This window comes from Arachis duranensis, chromosome 7, assembly GCF_000817695.3.
Source record: "Arachis duranensis cultivar V14167 chromosome 7, aradu.V14167.gnm2.J7QH, whole genome shotgun sequence".
Classification (NCBI taxonomy): domain Eukaryota; kingdom Viridiplantae; phylum Streptophyta; class Magnoliopsida; order Fabales; family Fabaceae; genus Arachis; species Arachis duranensis.
The window spans coordinates 29378936-29399819 of record NC_029778.3 but is presented as its reverse complement, the minus strand read 5'-3'; the positions used below and the strand labels follow the sequence as shown (position 1 = coordinate 29399819).

The 20884-nt window shown below is 34.3% G+C and overlaps 2 protein-coding genes across 3 annotated transcripts; one reads left to right on the top strand and one right to left on the bottom strand.

The window, feature by feature from the left end:
- Positions 1-3656: 3656 nt before the first annotated feature.
- Positions 3657-8324, top strand: LOC107458367 (vacuolar cation/proton exchanger 3). The gene is made up of 11 exons (XM_016076573.3): positions 3657-4132; positions 5145-5212; positions 5347-5375; positions 5462-5658; positions 5761-5976; positions 6095-6208; positions 6309-6425; positions 6579-6632; positions 6861-6977; positions 7462-7555; positions 7811-8324. The coding sequence occupies exons 1-11, from the start codon at positions 3779-3781 to the stop codon at positions 7855-7857; spliced, it is 1407 nt and encodes a 468-aa protein (XP_015932059.1). The 5' UTR covers positions 3657-3778; the 3' UTR covers positions 7858-8324.
- A 415-nt stretch (positions 8325-8739) lies between these two features.
- LOC107458370 (ABC transporter G family member 31) lies at positions 8740-19527 on the bottom strand. Of its 2 annotated transcripts, none has more exons than XM_052252123.1 (24): positions 19161-19527; positions 18921-19041; positions 18712-18800; positions 16924-17008; positions 15758-15920; positions 15607-15683; positions 15377-15521; positions 14743-15044; positions 14360-14641; positions 13408-13724; positions 13172-13332; positions 12995-13098; positions 12463-12619; positions 12171-12236; positions 11970-12091; positions 11527-11859; positions 11159-11449; positions 10974-11057; positions 10733-10866; positions 10304-10531; positions 9935-10106; positions 9756-9861; positions 9396-9562; positions 8740-9286 (listed from the first exon to the last, which is right to left on the bottom strand). In XM_052252123.1, exons 1-24 carry the CDS (start codon positions 19520-19522, stop codon positions 9005-9007), a joined length of 4350 nt encoding a protein of 1449 aa, XP_052108083.1. In that variant the 5' UTR covers positions 19523-19527; the 3' UTR covers positions 8740-9004. The 2 variants fall into 2 exon arrangements, with proteins under 2 accessions (XP_052108083.1, XP_015932060.1); XM_016076574.3 differs by having other exon boundaries at positions 9774-9861.
- Positions 19528-20884: the final 1357 nt, after the last annotated feature.

Here is a 20884-nt window from a genome sequence, read left to right as displayed (position 1 = left end):
TGAACACCCGAAGCAGCCTGGCTCGACCCTTCCCCGATTGTTTCGACACGAGGACCTCCTGAAACAGTCACTAAAGTGTCATCTTCGACGTTGCTCCCATCATGAGGAAGGAAGTGAGCCATCAGCTCGGCCATGGTCGTCTTTCCAGTAGCCATGGAAACTATAGTAAAAAATGAGAAGTTAAAAACCGAAGTAACGGAATCAGTAAATAAGAATTTCAAGTCGAAAGCTTAGGAAGAAGGAAAAGTAAAATGGGTAACTTACTCACGAGGGCTCGACCGGCTCCCCGGTCCCCTGTCACCAAGTGAGGGTTTAAATTTTTGGTGCCAAAGATAGCCAACAGTATGTCGGCTACCTAGCGGTTCTCTTTGCTCATCCAGTTGTAAGGCATCTTTACAAAATAATCCACCCCGGCCCCAAAACTCCAGTAGGTCGGGATCCACCTTGTCCCTTCTAGAGTAAGCTAGAATGGGTGATGGCCCTGGACCGGTCGGACCTTGAAAAATGTGCTCTTGAAATTGTGAAAAGAATCCTCAAAGAGGTCGAAAATCTTGTGGCCCTGTTGATCCCGGAAGGACATATATCCCTTTTTCATTTTTCCCTCCCGAGTGGGGTTCGTCAACTTAAAAAGATAGAGAAACACATCAACGGAGATTGGGAGCCCTAAATACTCGCACACCGATTTAAAACACTGAATGGCGGCCCAACTGTTAGGATGAAGCTGGGATGGAGCAACGTCACAGCGATTTAGGAGAGAAATAATGAAGGGAGAAAAGGAAATCGAAGGCCCATGGTGGTGAACATTGGCTTATACACCCACAACCAATCGACAACTTGGTGTCGCCATGTTCATATGACAAACCCTGTCCTGCTCGCTCGGCGTGTCTTTCACGTCTGAGGTGACCCAGGCGCAGTAATCTATAATGTTCCCACGGACCATCGGTTGAGCCATACCTACAGTAGGGGCACCACTAATGTCAAATCGGGAGGTCGTAAGCTTGTGGGATACACAAAAACAAGTCACAGCCAAGTACAATAATAATCAGCATTGGCTACGCTAATCCAAAAAGCCTAAAACCAAGAAACGTACTCCTAACCAAATCCAATGGCAGATGGTACCCCCTCTGATAACTACTCAATGCAACGCAAACTATGCTAGCGCAAAGCAAAGAGCCAGAAGCAAAAATAAAAGAACTAAAGGAATATTTGCAGAAACGTAATAAGACAGTGAAGGGGAAGGAACAATTACCAGAAAAATGTGCAGGTGATGGAGAAGGAGTAGGTAGTAGGAAGATGCAGAAGCCAAAAATGGAGAGCAAGAAGAAAAGACTAGCGCAGCATGATGGAAGCAAATGTAATGAGAGAGGAATAAACTGAGCAAGGAACAAAAAGTGATTTTATAAGGAAGGAATGGTAACCGTTGAGAAGGAGCGTGAAAAGGCAGGAGTACAATGGTCTTTCCATTAGGGTTTTCAAATCAAACATAATGAGCATTAAATGCTCGGCGCAGAATCCAAGGCGACATCCCAACCAACGGATAGGGCATCACGTGCACACGAGGTCGTGACCTTGGGGAACTCGACTGAAGAGGGCGTGTACTGAACGCGCCAACCACGAGCATAACCTCATAAGTCGGCACGTTGGGGGTACTGTTCTAGCCCAGCCCCTTTTATAGCTGGACCCGGGTAAAAAACCACCAACCCGACAGGGTTACAGACCCGACAGATTCCCTGACCCGAGGTTTCCCTCGCTTCTGGCATGATACCCAGCCAATTGGAAGGAAGCTTCATAGAAAGAGGACCTGCACATGTGGGGCCCACTTCCGTGCAAGGTATATAAGAGGGAGGATCCTACCCCTTCTCAAAGGTACGTCACCTATACCTACCCTATCTGTTACCATTTCGTACGGATACTAACTTGATCGTCGGAGTCCTTGCAGGTAACCACCCCCTACTCCGTTCAACCCATCCGGGAAGACCTTTCAGCGGGAGCTCAGGACCCACCACCTTCTCCTCTCAGTACTCCTACATCTATTCGTCAGTTTTGAACCGTCAAGCACCCGACCTGATGATCAAATATAATTATTATTATACTCTTGTATATTTAAAGGTAATTGCATTGTTAGAAAAATTCATTTTTAATATCATGCTTTCATATAGATAACTTTTCAGATATTTAACAAAAATAATATTAATTATATTTTCTCTATGTTTGATCAAAATTTCAGTTTTTGCCCGAGTATGAAATGTTTCAATTTTACCTTTCTATTAAAATTATTAACAATAAACTATTAATCGACATTTTTTTACTTGTTAAAAGAGAATCGCTATTGTTTTATCCACAAATTTGCTATTGAAGAGTGAATGTTAACATTCATTTTTATATTCACTGTATAGGATTAATTGAAGGTTATCATACCCCAATAAAAAGATCCCAACTTAATGAATATTGCTAATTAACTTCCACCTTATAGAATTTATCAAAATTGAAAATTTCAGGTTGACTTTTTATAATAAAAAGTTGAAAAGGGTTAATAATTGTTCTAAGTATTTGATACAAAATCTAAAGTTTCAATAATGATCAAAGAGAAATTTTAAGAGGACAGTAAATTTGGTAATTTTTAGCTATTAATTAATTATTAATGATATTTTTAATAATATGAGATTGTATTTAATAATATAAAATTATTCAATTTTTTTCTTATAGTTAAATGCTGATTAGAATTGAATGTAAGTGCTGGTCCTTAGCACTCTTCATAATCAAAATATTTATATGTAAAACTGATGAATACCTGTTAAGAGGGTTGGTATACGTGGTTAAAAACTGAAATAGACCAAGTGATTGCGATCCATTTAATAAAGACTTTTATGAGAAAGAAAAAAAAAACAATGGCCTTAATTTAAAAAAATTAATTTGAGAGTTTTAATTTTTAAATAAAAATATTTTATTCTTTTAGTGTTTTCAAAAATAATTTATATATTTAAATCTGTACTCATTTAAAAGTTAAAAAAGTTAAATTAAAATTCAGAATTATTACTCATATCAGAACTGAAAAGAGTAGCGATATAAATCCGTTGCATGCAAATTAGGATATGCATATAACTATATATCTTTCTATATGGCATGGCATGACCCAAGGTGACGCCATAAGAAATGACAAATGAAAAATGATCCCCACACTTGAAAGGAAAACCTTGTTGACACACTGACACACATGTACCAATTATAGGAAGATTCATTCTTCATTCATTAATATCACCCATATTATATAGTAACAATATTTCACACACAAATATGTATAGTACTAATTAATCAGTAAATTGATTAAAATTCTTCTAGTTTTGCTCCCTACTATATCTCTTGCAATAAAGGTTAAGATTTCGCCGATTGGCATGAATATGTACCGCAATAAAACACCTATCACTATACGTGGCTCATGCAATATATTGTTTGAGAAAATTCCACGAAGCTTCATAGCACTGCACTGCTACGGACATTGGAAACACACCGTCTATGTTTATTACAACTATTTTTCCTAATAATAACAAAACATTATTATTATTACTATGGTCAATTGGTTAAGAAAAACAAACACTATATTAATTATTCATTTGATAATGCTAACTTTCGCACACAATATTTAATCTTCACGATATATATCCTAATAGAGAAAGAGAAACTAACAGCAATAAAGAAACTAAACCTATTACATATATACGAACCTTATTATATAGTTTTCATTTCATCCGTTCTTCTTCTTCTTCTTATTCTCTCTCAAATGCACATTCTAAGTTATTACTCATCACAACAAGGCAATAATAATAATAATACAATGCAATCCTCATCCTCTATGGAAAACAATGATTTGGAGAACAACAATAGCAATAAGGAAGTTTCAAACAACATCAATGGTAGTGGTAGTGGTATTTTTGCAAAGACACCATCAATGGTGGTGAGAAAGAAGTCATCGTCAGAAGATTCAATTATTGTCACAAACAATAGCAATGGTCGAATGGAAATGCTTAGGAATTTCGTGACAAATTTGAGAGAGGTCATTCTTGGAACTAAGCTTGCTGTGCTTTTTCCGGCAGTGCCTTTGGCTGTTGCTGCAGATTTGTATAGCTTTGGAAGGGTAAGCTCTAACCATCATTTTTACTACATGGTTCTTATGATTTTCATTTATTTATTTATTTTCTTTTTTATGTCAACCCGTTTTATGGTATTGTAATAAATCCAAAATGTTATGTATATCTAACACTTTTTTTCCCTTTTTATTTTGTTACTCCAAGTGTCACTATAAGTTTCCTTCTATTTCGTTTTATTCATAAATTTAGTTATGTATAAGAATTAAAAAATAAAGTTAAGATTTAATAATGATAAAAAAAAAAACATTTATTAGAATGTCTTTGTTTATTTGTTAGTATCTGATTAACTAATTTTACTTTATATTATTCCATTAATACTATATGCCTTTTTTGTAATTACAATCAATTTATAAGTCTCCTGTTTTAATTTTATAAGGTTAAAATTTTGACTTAAGTTTTTTTTCTTTTTTTTTTTCAAAAAAACTACTAACTTCTTTCTGTGTCTTTATTAAAAAAAATATATAAAAAGCCATTTTACCCTAATGAAATAGGCAGTTTAGAATAAGTAAAACTAAAAAGTACCTATAGTTAATCACATTTATTTTTACTTTTTTCTTTTTTTATATATATAATGTTTAAGTCTGGCATATATCTTACCTGGCCCAAATATGTAAACTAGTATGAATTTGTGAGATGATTATCAAGCACTAGTTGTATCATATTATTAAATTTATCCTATTTTATAAAGTGTCTAATTTGATGAAATGACAATATAACATTTCATAACTATTTAACCATATATTTTTTTTTTTACGTTTCTTTCAAATGATCATCCTATAATTATTATGTGCATGTATATATTCCAACGGTATATTAAAATTAAATTTTTTTATAAATATTTTTTATAATATTTAATTTTATGTATTATCAATAGAAAAATAAATTACATGGATATTAATTTAATTAAATTATTATTTAATTATTTTTATTTGTTAACTTGACAAGAAAATATATGTATCCAAGTATTTATTTTGAAAACGGTTGTCCTGTCCTATGCAGCCGTGGATTTTTGCATTAAGCTTAATCGGACTTGCCCCGCTAGCAGAACGTGTCAGCTTCCTCACTGAGTATGTTTGCCATGACAACTCCTATCTAAGCTATATATTTATTTATAGCGATAATAATTTAGTATATGATTTATGATTCTTGTTATCGTGTTTCTAACTCCTTTTATTTTTCATTATTCTCATCCAACATGAAGGCAAATTGCCTACTACACTGGTCCAACAGGTACAAACACTTTAACATATAGTATATATGTTGCACAAAGATATTGCATATTTTGAGATAGTTAATGGAAATTTCTGTATAATTAGTTGGAGGGCTTCTGAATGCTACATGTGGAAATGCAACGGAGATGATAATTGCATTATTAGCACTGCGCAAGAACAAAGTGGATGTTGTCAAGTTCTCCCTTTTGGGTTCCATTCTCTCCAACCTTCTTTTGGTTCTTGGTAGTTCACTCCTTTGTGGTGGCTTGGCCAACCTTAAGAGGGAGCAAAGATATGACAGGGTACAATAATAATAATATTTAAATTCTATAATTAAACTTAATTACTTGTTCTATTTACATAAATTATTATTATTATTATTATTATTATTATTATTATTACAGAAACAAGCAGATGTGAACTCACTGCTATTGTTGCTGGGGTTGCTGTGCCATTTGCTGCCATTACTGTTCAAATACGCATTAGCAGGGGGAAGTTATTCAATTGCCACTTCTACCCTTCAGTTGTCAAGAGCAAGCAGTGTTGTCATGCTAATTGCATATCTTGCATATATTGTTTTCCAGTTAAAAACTCATCGAGTAATATTTGATGCACAAGAGGTAGTACAATAATTCAAATTCAAGTTAGTTAGCAAAAGGCCAAAATCAGAAACAACCTTAGCTTGGACTATATATACCACTTTATTAATTATTTGGTGCGGGAATTTCACGTCTACAGGAAGAAGATGATGAAGAAAAGGCCGTTTTAGGATTTTGGAGTTCATTTTCATGGTTGGTTATTATGACATTGGTCATATCTGTGCTATCCGAATATGTTGTGGGAACCATTGAGGTATATATATATATATATATATGATTATTTTTGTAGCTATGAATTTTTTTCTTCAGTACCATGCATGATCAATTAATTAATCCCCTTTTGTTTTAAATAGGCTGCTTCAGATTCTTGGGGCATTTCGGTTAGCTTCATTAGCCTAATCTTGCTTCCAATTGTTGGGAACGCTGCTGAACATGCTGGTGCAATCATATTTGCTTTTAAGAACAAGTTGGTATGGTTTAATTTTTGTCAGTTATATAAGTACTATATAGTTTAATAGAAATTTCACTCCGTATCATGCTTGACTTAGATATATTAACTGTAAAGTGATATTTTGAAATAAATTAGTGGGGGCTCATGGTTCAATTAATTATCATGTATGCAGGACATATCTTTGGGCGTTGCCATGGGATCGGCAACTCAAATTTCCATGTTTGTGGTAAGAATGAATTAATAGTAAGAGTTTGTTGTTATTGTTATTCTTTTAATAGAAATATTAACGCGACTTATTTTCTTTAACTATTGGAGTATGAAATCCCCTTATGTAACTTGGTGTACAACAAATAGTGTGAATATAACTTGGTGTAAAACAGGGAAAAAGCGTGATGGATCATTATTGAAAATGTTGAAAAAATTGATCATCTATCGAATAATCGATTTTCATCAGGTTCCATTAAGTGTGATTGTTGCATGGATAATGGGCATTCGAATGGATCTGGACTTCAATCTTCTTGACACAGGGTGTCTTGCTTTGGCAATTCTTGTTACGGCATTTACTTTACAGGTAAAGCTATAAATGCTCTACGCCTTCTATATATTAAAATTAGGAAATTGCTACGGTAATTTTTGAAACTTTGAGGGTAAATTATCCCAATTATATATTATTGTATGATAAGTCTATTATGTATCTTTTTAACATATGAAATAATGAATTCTTTAATTAATATAATTTTTAGTTAAAGTTTGTACAAAAATAAGCTTGTGGAACATGCATGAAATACACTTTTAAGATTCCGGTTTTTTTTTGAAACTATGCGATAAGTTAACTATTAGAGATTAGAGTATGATATTCCAAGTTCAAATAAAATGCGTAAAGAAATTTATTTTTACATGTTAAATATGTGTATAATTAGACCTACCATATAATAATACAACACAACATAATTTCCTCCAATTTCCTGAGGGTACAAGAACCATTGCCGTAAATTTATATGGCCAATTTCTGTTTTCTTTTACCTTACAGAAGATTTTTGTTGTATCTCTTGCAGGATGGAACTTCACATTACTTGAAGGGAGTTGTTCTTACCCTATGTTACATTGTAATTGCTGCGTGCTTTTTTGTTCTCAAAACTCCATTTACCGGTAAGTTATAATCCTAGCGTATTGCATCTCATATTGCAACTTAAATTTCAGTTTGTGCATCTCAATTTAGTTTCTGATTTCTATGTTGAAGGACAATAAATTAGATATGCTGCTGAATATAGAAAATTTGATGTTGGGGAAAATTCCCTAGGAGATCTCCGTTTATTGAATAGAATATCTAATTATGTACTTATCCAATTAGCATGTAAACTATGAAGTGGTTCTTGAATTGACATGGTTTCTCTTATGATGCAGACGACCCTGACATCGAAACTAAAACATCCTATCATGCTGTGGCCTAAATAAAATGGTTTTGTTCCCGGAAGCTAAGCTATGTCACCCTCTTTTGCTTGTAACTGAAGCTCCTCACCTGGATTGGAGAATGACACCTTTTCTATGCTTGGTGGAACATAACATATGTGCCTTAGTAGCCGAGGGTTTGAGACTAAACATATTTCAACGCTTTGTATAACTTTTTCTTTGCAATAAGGTTAATTTTACTCTTAGAAAAAGAAATAATAAGGTTAAGATTTTGGGTCTTCGCATATCCAAACCCCCCCTCCACCCTCCCTTTTTTTTTCTTTTTTTGTTTACCCTTTTATTCCCCTGTTTTAATTCCCTAACTACTTTTTCCTTATTTTTAATGGATATTACTTTTTTTCATGTATTTAATTTATGTGCTCCGCTTTCATGTACTTATATATACACTTTACCAAGGAATAAGAATTCCTTTTGAATAGTGAAATTCAAGTAGTAGTTCAGTGAATAAGGAATGTTGTGTTAATCACTATAAAAATGGTTAAATATTATGTTGGTAAATCTGCAACACTTCTAAGATTATTGGTGTGTACAAATAAATCCTGATGGGTTTATATATTCTAATATGAGCATATTAAGAATGGTGATCGAGGGAGACAGGGTGGAAGCAGTTTCAGGGAAGTTTGTGGAAGCTGCAAGAAATTAAGGTAAAATCATTCACTGATATATGTCTGTTGAATGATTGATTACGGAGTGAATCAGCCTGTCTGAACTATATTTGTATATAATTTAGTAACTACCAATCTACTGAAAACTTATTCTAATTGACTGGACACTTGGTAACAAATTGAAAAACAGAAGAACAAACAACTGATCATAGCTAATCATATCAGAAAATCTCTTCATGTAAGTGAACTGTTGGGTATGACAGAATGAACATCCTAACTTTCCTGTTTGTTTATACTTTATACTTTTACAACATTTTAAACTCACTCGATGAGGAAGCTTGTTGACTGAATTTTCTAGAAGCTATTGAACTAAAGACTAACTGTAAATGACTCAAGTAAATGTAAATAAAAACTACATCTATAAAACTCACTTTATTTAAGGTTATAGTAAATGTACATACCTAAGCCTATACCCTAACCCTCAATTTTGTTTTTTCATAGTTCTAAAACCTATCTAAAACGCTCATCTCCTTTGAAAATTCAAAACTTTGACTGATATGGCAAAAGAGCCGAAGAAGATTAAAATGAATCCAATAAGAACTATCACTGAAAGTCCCACAGATGAAATACCGTTGATTTTATCATCATATCCAAGACTCGCTGATAAGTATCCTTTCACAGTGCCGTTGAATCCGGGTCCCGAAATTGTGGTTCCGACGTCGCCAAGCTGAGATGTGACTATGCCACGTAATGTCCACGAAACCGGGCAGATATAATAGAACCAAATCCACCATCCTGGAATCCTCTGAAACAATAACAAGGGGTCAATAACATCAGAATCCATAAAAGAGAAATGAAAAGTTTCATGGTTTGAACCAGCAGTAAAATTATTTTGCAAGCAAAGGATTACTCACCGATTTTGGCACAAGAAAACCAGAAAGAAGATTCCACAGAGAATAAAATGCTGAGGAAAGAACAGCTGCCAAGTGTTGAGAAGGAGTAAATCCAACGGCCATCATGCCGTAAAAGGTGAAGTAGGTGAAGGTTAAGAACATGAACAAGAGATAGAGAAAAAATTTCGCTGCAATGAAGAAAATATATTCATTGATCAGATGCATATTTTTTTCTCGATGAAGAAAGTATATTCATTTTTGCTTTGCTTCTTTTCAGTTACTACGAAATTTCAACACACTTTTTTTTTCCTGTGGAGAGGAGAAGTAGGCCAGATTCATTGTATAGAATTATAGATTGTAAAGGGAGAAATATCTACATACGGTAAGTTGAAATATTACCAGCTGTCCTTTCAAATTCGACCATCAAATATGTGATTATACCAAATAGAATAGTCTGAACAGCAATGTATGGTATCTCTATCAGCCCCTGTCAATGAGATTAAGTAAAATTTAAAAAACGTTAACATTGGAAATAGTTTCCGGTATTGCAATATATATACCTGAGCGGCAGCGTATGCGATTGGAGAGTACATCCCAGCTGCTTTCTCCCTGTAAAACACTGTTCTTTCTATAGAAACAATGGGCTGCACAGAAGAAGCATTATTTACCCCGAGAAACAAGCATGCAGAATACAGAGCTCCCATAACCATCATAAGATCCTGAGGAGTTGACCTACAGAATGATTATGATAAGTGTTTGATTATTTGGGTTAGAGGGAATGACCCCGAGAAATTAAATTTTATCAACTCTCATAAGGAGTCATCCTTTGACTAATGGAGAATAATTCTAACTTTTTGTCCCTTTGATTTAGTGTTCGAATTATTGAAAGCATTCTCTTTACAACAAATGAGAACATAGAGGGCAGTTACCTTTTTAAGCCAACTTTCCAAAATACAGTTCCAAATATCAGAGCACTGATTGCAGTGAAGAATAGCCTCATGGCATTATATGGTGGGCTTCTCCAGTACACAAGGTTTTGTTTCCATATGCAATAATAAAATTGGGAGAACAAGTTTTGTGAATATGTGGTGTCAAACTTCAGTGGTTTTGAGCCAGCAGGAGGGTCTCCATTTTGAAGAATCGAAGCTTCCACCTCCCTGGTAAAAATTTAAAAGAAATAAATATTGACAACAACAAAATTGACTAAACAGATTAATCATTCAGTTCCAAAATCAATTTTCCTCTCCTAAAGGATAGTTTTTTTCTCCCTAAATATCACCCATCACCAGTCTGTTCTCAAATTGTAATGAAAGATTATGCAATATCAAAGAAACTATATATTAGAAAAAAACAAGCACCTAAATTGGTCAGAACTTGTATATATGTCTGCAAAATCTGCACCAATTCTTTCTTCGACAGCCGAAGTAGTAACCTCAAGCACCCAAGTAGCTGGATTGTAGCCATCTGGAATGGGGGGAATTCCACTGATTCCCTGAAAAATCACGGAGGAAAATAATCACAAACCAAAGATATGAACAACACAGCAGAGAAACTTGCATCCTGACTCGTTTCAGAAAAGAGGCTAAAGTGTCATTTCACCTGAAAGTAGTCTATCATTATCTGTGAGCGCACACCAAGCTTTCCCCCATATATTACTCTTCCCCCACGTTTCATAAGAAGTAACTGGGAATCAAGAAAACCAAGTATTAGGCTCATAATAGAAGCTAGTGCATCGCTAATTATTGGAACATTTAACTGACGAAAAAAGCTATAATTGAACTAACTTCATCAAATGCTTCAAATATATCAATACTTGGTTGATGTATGGTGCAAACCACAGTTCTTCCAGTATCAACCGTATTACGAACAGTTCGCATGACAATTGCTGCTGCACGTGCATCTAGTCCAGATGTAGGTTCATCCATAAAAATAATGGAAGGGTTTGCTACAAGCTCTACTGCAATTGTCAATCGCTTTCTCTGCTCTGTTGATAATCCAGAACTGCCAGGCATACCAACCAATGCATGTCTCAAAGTGTCAAGCTCAACAAGTTGCATTACTTGTTCAACAAATTCCTGTAATATCTCAGTGAATCAAAATTTGGAAATAATTCAAACCAATACGGTACATAATGTGTCGTTAAACAACTTACATGTCTTTGACTGATGCTGACATCCTTTGGCAGGCGTAAAGATGAAGAAAACCATAGGGATTCCTCAATCGTAACTTGAGGAGAATGTATATCATTTTGTTCAACATATCCTGCTATTCTAGCAAATGTCCGTTGCACTTTTGGGTAACCAGATATTTTAATGTCTCCTTCTATATGCCCTCCAGTTTTCCTGCCGGCAAGTACATCCATTAAAGTGGTCTTTCCGGCCCCACTAGACCCCACTAGTGCTGTAAGGACACCAGGTGAAAAAACTCCGCTCACATTTGACAATAGCTGCAACCGAGTTTCTGGTATGCCTTGCTTTCTAAACACCTATTTGAGAAAAGGGGAAAAAAAATCCAAACCAGTTAATGGAAGAGACTTTTTTCAGTGGAATGTAAAAATTAACAAATTAGTTTAGACCTAAAGTACAAATTAACCACCTTCGGCATTTCAACAGAATAATTAACATTGTGGAATGTCATTGTCAGTGGTTGAAATGGAAGAATCATTCCTTTCTTATTACTTTCTTCTCTAATAGTCAATTCATGGACCTGATTCGTAGCTGCAAAACTAAGTTATGGATTGTTAGACAATTTTGGTCAATACATGATTAACCCTGCACATTATATTTGGCTCATTACCATCTCTAGAAGAGTTATTTTCTGAATCATCGTCAGAAAGAATAACTGTCCGTGCTTTCTGAAGTGCTGTATTAAAAATAATAAAGACAAAAGGATTAGAGAGAAAGGAAAATGGGGATTATGAGAAGATGGCACAAAGAAAACAATGATGAACAGAAAATAGAATTTAAAAAAGTGGGTCGAAGGAATGACAGTGATAATTATATAGTAACAGAGAATGCATGCTATAAAATGGGAAGAGGAAAAGAGTGTGCGTGTGTGTGTACAAAGAGAAAATATATTCAAAACTTACGATTTAGATAGGCCAAGGCCACAGTAACCATATTGTTGAAAAAGATTGCATAGAGTGCCAAAACGCCAACACCAATCCAATACCAGTAACCATCACTTGGTAAGCTGTGTAGACGGAGGATATTGTCACCAACTGTGTTGTGATTAATTGCAGATTTCTGCAAAAATTTACATAATAATTTATAAATATTCTTTAAGCCAATTCCAAATAAGGAAGTACTTATATAACGATGACATCAAAGGCTACTCATTGGTCAGATTGCCTACATTAACATCATCATCATTTAGTAAATTTACCAATTTTAGATACAAAAGTCATTGTTGCACCTACACCAGAAGCTGAAGATTTTCATACGAATTGATTCTTTGGAATGAAAACCTTCCTAATCAAGAGTCAAGAGTTTATACCAAACAACTAATGATTCGCTTCTGCCATGGTTACAGACTAAAATCAAGTGAGAAGGAGCTGAAATGCTGAATATAAAGATCAGTTGTTACAGAAAGAGGAAGAGTTGCATTGCAAAACAAAATACCTCCATCCATCTTGAAGCAGTAAACTCATTAACAGAAATTGCGCGTTGTCCATATGTAAGGGGGGACAACCAGTAACCCCAAATCCACCATGGCTTAATCACACCTGAAGGAATAGCACAACAATCACTAACAGCAATATTTTCAATTTTCTTTGCTAACATTGTGCTGCCACCTACCTTTCGGGATAATAAACCCTCCAAGCAAGAATATAACTAACAGTGCAGCTGATCCAAATGTATTCGCAAGAACCATGTCCCGTGCGATAGAAGCCATCATCCGGAATAGACCTAATGCCATTTGATGCACTGTAAACAGTAAAATCATATAGCGAAAAAACCTGAAACATTTAACAGAATTCAATGATTACAAGGGTAAGAACCTGCAACTGAAATATGTAATGAAATTAAGGTACCTTCCCGCGGAAGGGGCAAATCCAACAGTGTAGTATACAACAGCAGACCATATTATAGCCTCAATAACAGAGTAGGGTACACGGAGAATCCAACTAGAAAGAGACCATGCCCATGCAGGATAGAATAAATTGTCTCTTTGCTTATAAAATACTGGAAGCCGAGTTATCATGAGAGGTAGCTCAGAGAAACCATTAAACATCATGTGAATGAGCCCAAAAAATAGAGCAGAAAGATAAAGGTTTCCGTTAACCTCATCTGTGGGATGTAATCTTGTTCGCAGGAATATTGTGCATGTGACAAATCCAACAAAAGCAACCTTCAAGCGGAAGAGAAACATAAAGTAAAACACAATTTCTGAGAAAATAGACAGGAACAGAAGAAATAAGAACAACAAACATTTAACAAATTACAGAAATCAGAATCCGTAACATCTAAGTTATTACCATTTCAGAGACACTATCGTTTAAGATTATTAGGTTTTATCCTCAAAGTTCGTCAAGGACAGGTAAGCAGGAAATCTATATAGTCACCAGCCAAACTCAACAACAGTCATAGATGTGAAGAAGTGCTCATTTAGTACACTGGCTTCCATCGAGTCTTTATGGGTTTTTCAATGAAAAGTGAAAATATGCACTCTAGAAAGAGATATAGATCAGATCAAGAGATTGTTGAAGGGAAACCTACATGATGTGATACCGATACGATTGAATCATGGTAGAATTTTAAGAACAAGAAACCATACGTAAGTTTATATTTCTTTGAACTATTTTCCTTATTTAATAACAGTACTATCCGATAGAAAATCATGTGATGCTTTGGGTTTCGTTTCTTGAACTCTGTGCTGCTACTACAACCATATCATGTAACTTTGAATTGATAAAGAGATATGTTCTGAAAAGAAAAAAGAAGTTCAAACAACCATCTTAAAATTCCATATCAAATCAAGATTACCTGGAACGTCCTAAAGATGTAAAGAAAACTGTGCCTTTTGATCAAAATAATTTCTCGTGAAAAGCAAGCTTTAAAGAGCTCCCACTTCGACACAGCAAACTGAGATTTAGCCAAAGCTGAAGGATGACATTTTGATTTATCAAACGGATGAGCCTGCATGGATTCCATATAGCTTCCAAATTTGGAATTCCTGAAGGCTTCTGCAATCTCAAGAACTGAGACATATTGGTATGGCTTCGAAGGATCAGCCCAATATTGTTCCTGATCCTTTTTAGAGGTCACCTGACAAAAGAAAGATGTTATTAATAAGCAAAAATTTAAGGATGCTATGGCTTCGAAGGATCATAAAAAGCTTTGTTTTAAAATATACTAAAATATACTACCTCCTGAAGAAAGTCTGCAACACCCTTACGTGGTGGAAGTTGAAAACCTATTGACTCAAAAAACTCAAGTACGTCTTCTCTTGGGCCTTGATATACCACGTAACCTTCTGATAGGAGTACCAGATCATCAAACAGGTCAAATGTCTCAGGAGCTGGCTGAAGGAGGGCCATGAGCACGGTAGCCTCCATTTGATGGACAAAATTCCTTATGCATTTTACTATCTGGTATGTGGTAGAGCTATCAAGTCCAGTTGATATTTCATCCATAAATAGTGTTTTTCTTGGACCAACAACCATCTCTCCTAAACGATGCAATGCAACAACTCATTGATTGCGGCTTAAATTGCAGTAATAGTTGAGATACAGTCAAAATATTTCATTCAATTCATCATTAATGGATCATCTAGAAACTCCTAGCCAATCCAGGAACAAATACACCAACTACAAGCACTATTACCAACAAGTATCAGTATGAGATATAACCCAAATTTGCACAATTAAGAATATCTGTATGTATAGCTATCGTTCTACCTGATGTAACTGAGTTCCCCTTTTAATTATCTCAATACCTTACACATATAACCAAATACGGCAACCAAATGCAGTTACTTCCACAAAAAGGGTAAAGACAAACCTGTTGTAACTCTTTTTCTTTGTCCACCTGAGACCCCCCTAATCATTTCGTTACCAACTATGGTCTCTGAACAAATATCAAGACCAAGCACTTTCAAAATGTAATCAGTTATTACACTGTGCTTTTTACCACCAATAGATGATGCCTGTGGAATAAATCGAATTTCACATTCGACATTAGAGAATAGCCTTGAGGCACGTGTTATTTTCACACACATTAAAGATGATAACCTTCATAAATGCGTCGATTTCTGGACTAGGTCGTATGTTCCTTTCCTTCTCTAAGCGGCCCAGGTCCTTGGTATAAACTGTAAGAAAAAGATGGAAGAGTTGTCAGCACCTAAGAAATTTTTCTGTCAATAATTTAAATATTTAATTTTACCTGCAAAACCTTCTTTTGCGCCTTGACATCTAGCAGCAAAGTCAAGAGTTTCTCGCACGGTCAGTTCTGCAATATTATTATCTGTTTGGCTAATGTAAGCAGATGTCCGTTTAACATAAAAGTCATTTATATCATAGCCGTTGTATGTTATGCTGCCAGTTTTCTGTAGGACATATAACAAAAAGATAAATCAAAATAGGAGCGCTTTATAAACAAGGGACCGTTAATGAACAATCAAATTGAAACAAGAAACCCAGGTAACATGCCAATTCCCGGAAGCCATTGCTTTTTTCCTTTTACATAATAAGTCTTACAGGTATTGTGGTAATAAGACAGAGATTAGATTATTGACATTGAAAATTAATTTAGAATATCTTTCCTTCCATCTTGAAACTATTATCCTTTTTGAGCAACTTCTATGGTTTTTGCTAAGAAATCAATTATTTTAAGTTTTTAACCAATAACCACTAACAAAATAGCAGATGATGAACAAGATTCAGAGTTTGAGTTGTAATTGTTGGTTGATTTCCATTTTCCCCCCTAATTTTATATGAATTTGAAGAATCCTTAAGAGTTCAAAATTGTCACTTAAACCAAAATACAATCAAATTTAAGAGTGTACAAGGAGTTTGAGAACAGTCAGCTACAGTTATTCAGCATAGTACAATACTTCAATAATTAGTTATTAAATATTGTTAAATTAAACTTTAAAATACAATTAATATAAATCAAACTTTACAATATCATTATTGACCACTTATTTCAAAACAGAAAAATGTTATTTATTCTGTGGTGTAAGTTTTTTTTTTTATCCACAATATCTACTATTTATTATTTATTCCTTTTTCTTTTATCAAAATAAATTATTAAAACCTTTTTATGGAGTATAAAAAATTTAGTTCATGGAATATATAAAAAAATATATCTCTACGAGTATATACTAAAAAATAGGGCAAATAATTAGAAGCCACTATTTTGCTTAATTAACCAAGCATACTTGAAATGATTTTCAGTGTAGCACGCAGAATTTTATCAGTCGACAAGCTCAGATTTTGCTTTCTTCACTCTTAATTGTGTTAGTAATATTTTGGAAAAGAGAGGTAAGTATCTTCTATACGGCTTTTGTTAAGTAAACCAAGACAAATATAGATATTTGCAGTTTGCACCTTTAGGTTCTTATCAAGCTTGCCCGCTAGAGCCGAAAGTAAAGTGGACTTTCCCGATCCCGGAGGTCCAAGTAGCAAAGTCATCCTACGCAACGAAAGTGGGATACATATTATTAGAACAAAGCAGACACATGAAAATACTGAACCCATAGCTACCAAAAAAAAGGAACCCTTGACTCGTGATAACAACGTCATCACGTTCTGTTCCAAATGCCAACTACTAACTATATAGCGCCATTGATATAGGCTTCAGCTTAAGGTTTGAGTTTGGTAACATAAGGAAGATTGTTAAGAAATTTATTTTTATAAAAAATTATATTAAGGTAAGTATTATTTGAATAACCTCGATTCAGATTTTTCTGTTGAATCTAAATTAAAAAATATAAATACTTTCTAAATTATTAGCATCTATCAGTTTTTATTAACGAAAATCTTCTCATTTTTTTTATAGAATTATGATCTAAGTGAATGAGATTCTGTGAATCTTATTCTTATTGCTTTAAAAAAATAGAAAAAAAAGTAGCAAAATGCATAATACATGTTTTAATGGGATTCAAAATTAACCATATTATAGCCATCAAATAGCCATCAAATAGCCATTAATAATGATTTAATGGTATGAAATTTGTGTGAGATTTCATCCAATGGCTCACATTTTTCTGCTGATTACATGTTGGCCAAAATACAATAAAATTGCTGGTCCCTAGATTTTTTCATTAATTATTTTGTCTGTTTAAAACATGTATCTACTATCCATTTCTCAACACTCCATTCAAAACACGCAAACTAGAAATGCAAAGATTATTGGTTGCTAATAAGTTACCTTATTAACTTATTGGCCTGTTAGTATCTACCACTTGATCAACATTTTCAATAGGATTATTACCTTAAGTGTCAAGTATTAAGTTTATTACATGCTCTAGAACAATTGCTTTTACGGTAATACTAAGTAAATAAGAACTTTTAATCAAACATAATTTCAGTACTGTTGGACAAATTCTTGGAGATTCTAGTTATAGAAATGGTAAATGTTATATGCACTATTTTTATATAATCTTTTGAATATATCTTAATTATTTTAGCATTTAAAGTGAAATGTACCTAAAAAAAAGTGAAGAATTTGTTTTTTAATATAAAAAAGAAAAATATAATTTTAAAATGTACTAAAAAAACTCACAAATATCATTTTTCAAACCTGTAATGCTATTTAAGACTCGGTGCATCGGCATTACGGCCAGTTTTTTCTTACTTTTGTTGCCATAACGATTTCGATGCAATGGCATGGGTATGCTTGAAACGGCCAAAAAAACCTAAATGATTTTATTTGAATTTAAACTGAATTAGATTGAATTTTAACTATTATATATGAAGAAATAAATGGTTATAGGTACTTATGTCAAAGTACACAGTATAGTTAACATATTTTAAAAATGATAATTTTTAAAAGAAAAAAAATGTCAGAACTTATTTTATTTAATATTTATTAATTAATTATTTAATAATTTCTTTTTGAAATACCATTTTTTTAAATATAATTTTCCTTTTAAACTTTAATAACACAAATCAACTAATTTTTATCAAGATTGACAAAATTTCAGTTCCATTATTTCTTGTCAATTTCATCCATGCTGATTTTGAAATGAGAAAATATCTACTTTTATCTCACATTCGAAACACACAGATAACTATTCTTCGCTTCTTGGTTAGAGAAGCATTTGAGGATTTGAATTTGCGGTGAATTAGTTTCGTCTAGTTGGCTTAAACTAGTATCTACGAAAGACTATTTACCTTCCAGGTTTGATAACACCACTGACATTGTTCAATATAGTAAGTGAATGCCGTCTAGGTCGAAATATCCTCAAACTCGTTAGTATATTCTGCGCGTAACCACATGAAACAATTTAATTTAATTTCAAAATTAGAATGAGGCACATAATAATCAGAGAAAGAAATACAGAAAGAATAAATCAGGGAAATAAGGAATTATGAAATTAAACCTCAATGACGTCACGAGTGAAATTGATCAGAGTTGGGAGAGATCTAGAACCGATTTGAACATCAGCATGCACATTCAAATCCTTGTACCTCACTTCAATCTTCGGCACCTCCAATCCAACCCTATCATTATTCAACAAAACAGAAGCAAGAATCACGGATCCCTAATACGGTTCTGATTATTAGAGATAAAGAAAAAAGGAAAGGAGAAAGGAAAAAAGAAAAAGAAAGAAGATCGTTACCTATCGAGGCGTTCTTTGATGGCGAAGAGGAGTTGGTAATTATCTTGTTCGTTGGTAGCGAGGGCTTTCTTGACGACGAGCTCACGGTGCTGGCGACTGAGCTTCCTGACGTCGATCAGTTCTTCTTTTTCACCTCCGCCGGGTTTCGACTTCTCCTCCGAGCCGAAGGGAGATCTCCGGCGAGACGATGAGGCTCGGAGGACGGCGTAGTTGCTACGCTTCTGAGACGGCAATCTGGAGAGAGCCGCCCACCGGAGCTCCTCCTCGTCCTCCTCCACCGTCTCAGCGTTCGACGCCCTCGCAAAGCTCTCATTCCCGATCGATACTATCTCGAAGTACTCGCTCCCATCGGAGGTCGTCATTTCCTCTCGGCCTTTCTTTCTCTCTAAACCGTTGTTATCTCTCTCTCACACACTCTCTCTAAACCGTTATTCTCTCTCTAAACAGTTATCTCTCTCTCTCTCTCTCTCTCTCAATCGCTGTCGATGTAAATGTAGCGTTTCTCTTTCGCTTTCTCCCTCTCTCTCTCTTCTAGAGAAGAGTATTAGTTACAGTTTTCGGTTTAGATCGGAGAAGAACGAAAGAAGTCGCATGAAAAAAGAGTGATGCGTGAGAAAATTGTGATGCGTTGCTTTGTGTTATGTGTTACTATTATATAACAAGATACTACCGCGAATTTTGAAGGTGGATGAAATTACGGAAAATGCCTTGAACTACAAGGCTGGGTCGACCAGTTAGGGAAAACTGGAGAGTTGCGAAAATGCAATTAGCTACTGTAGCTTAGCTGGCTTTTTTCAAGTCTGGAGTGTGTTTTATAGTTTCATGCAACTCACGATTTGTAATGCCATGTGTTTTTATGTATAATTGCGCTGTTGTCCTATTCTTCAGTGACTCATGCCCACACGTGTTTTTTGGTGGGAAAATAAAAAAAAAAAGTTAAAAGGAGTATGACTGAAGTTCAAAGGCGATGTTCTAGAGACTTAGAGATTAGAGACAATCCAAATTGAAGATGTTTATTCATTTATTAGAGTTGTATTTTTCCTTTTTTCTATTTAACATTCTTTCTACTTATTTGAGAGATTCTCTCTATCAAAAACAGAATTGAGTGGAAATTAAAAAACGCCATGACGTAATGAGAAGCATATGGAAGGAAGGTTATTTTTTTCCCTTCGCATGCAAGTATATTTGTTTTCAGTTTCACGCTTGTAAATTTAATTCCATTTTGATGGAGTCTAGTTCATTATGGACTTGTGGTTATTTAGTACCCACTTCAGTAGAGCTGTAGAGAGGAACTAAAGCTTCATTCATATCGTTTTTAATTCTTTCCATTTCAAGTTATATATTTGTCCATAACTATACAATTGATATTTAATCACATTTCTAATTAAGTCCCTATTGAACCTCAATATTCTTCATTTTCTTTTCTTTTTTTTTATTTCTTTTTCTTATTCTATTTTTCTCTCTCACGTTTTTTCCCTCATTCTCCTCCACTTTTTTTTTTCTTTTCTTTTTCCTCTTCCCCGTCTGTACCCTTCAACGTGAGCTGTAGATCATACCATAAATAAGGAAATAGTTGTAAACTAATAAGTGAATTTTGAAATAATGGTGCTCGATTACTTGAAGCATTTTCTTTCCTTGCAACTACATGATAATAGTGTATTGTTTAATTATACGGCTGTACCCCACAAATTATTTTGCTGTGTAGATGGATGAAAAAATAATCC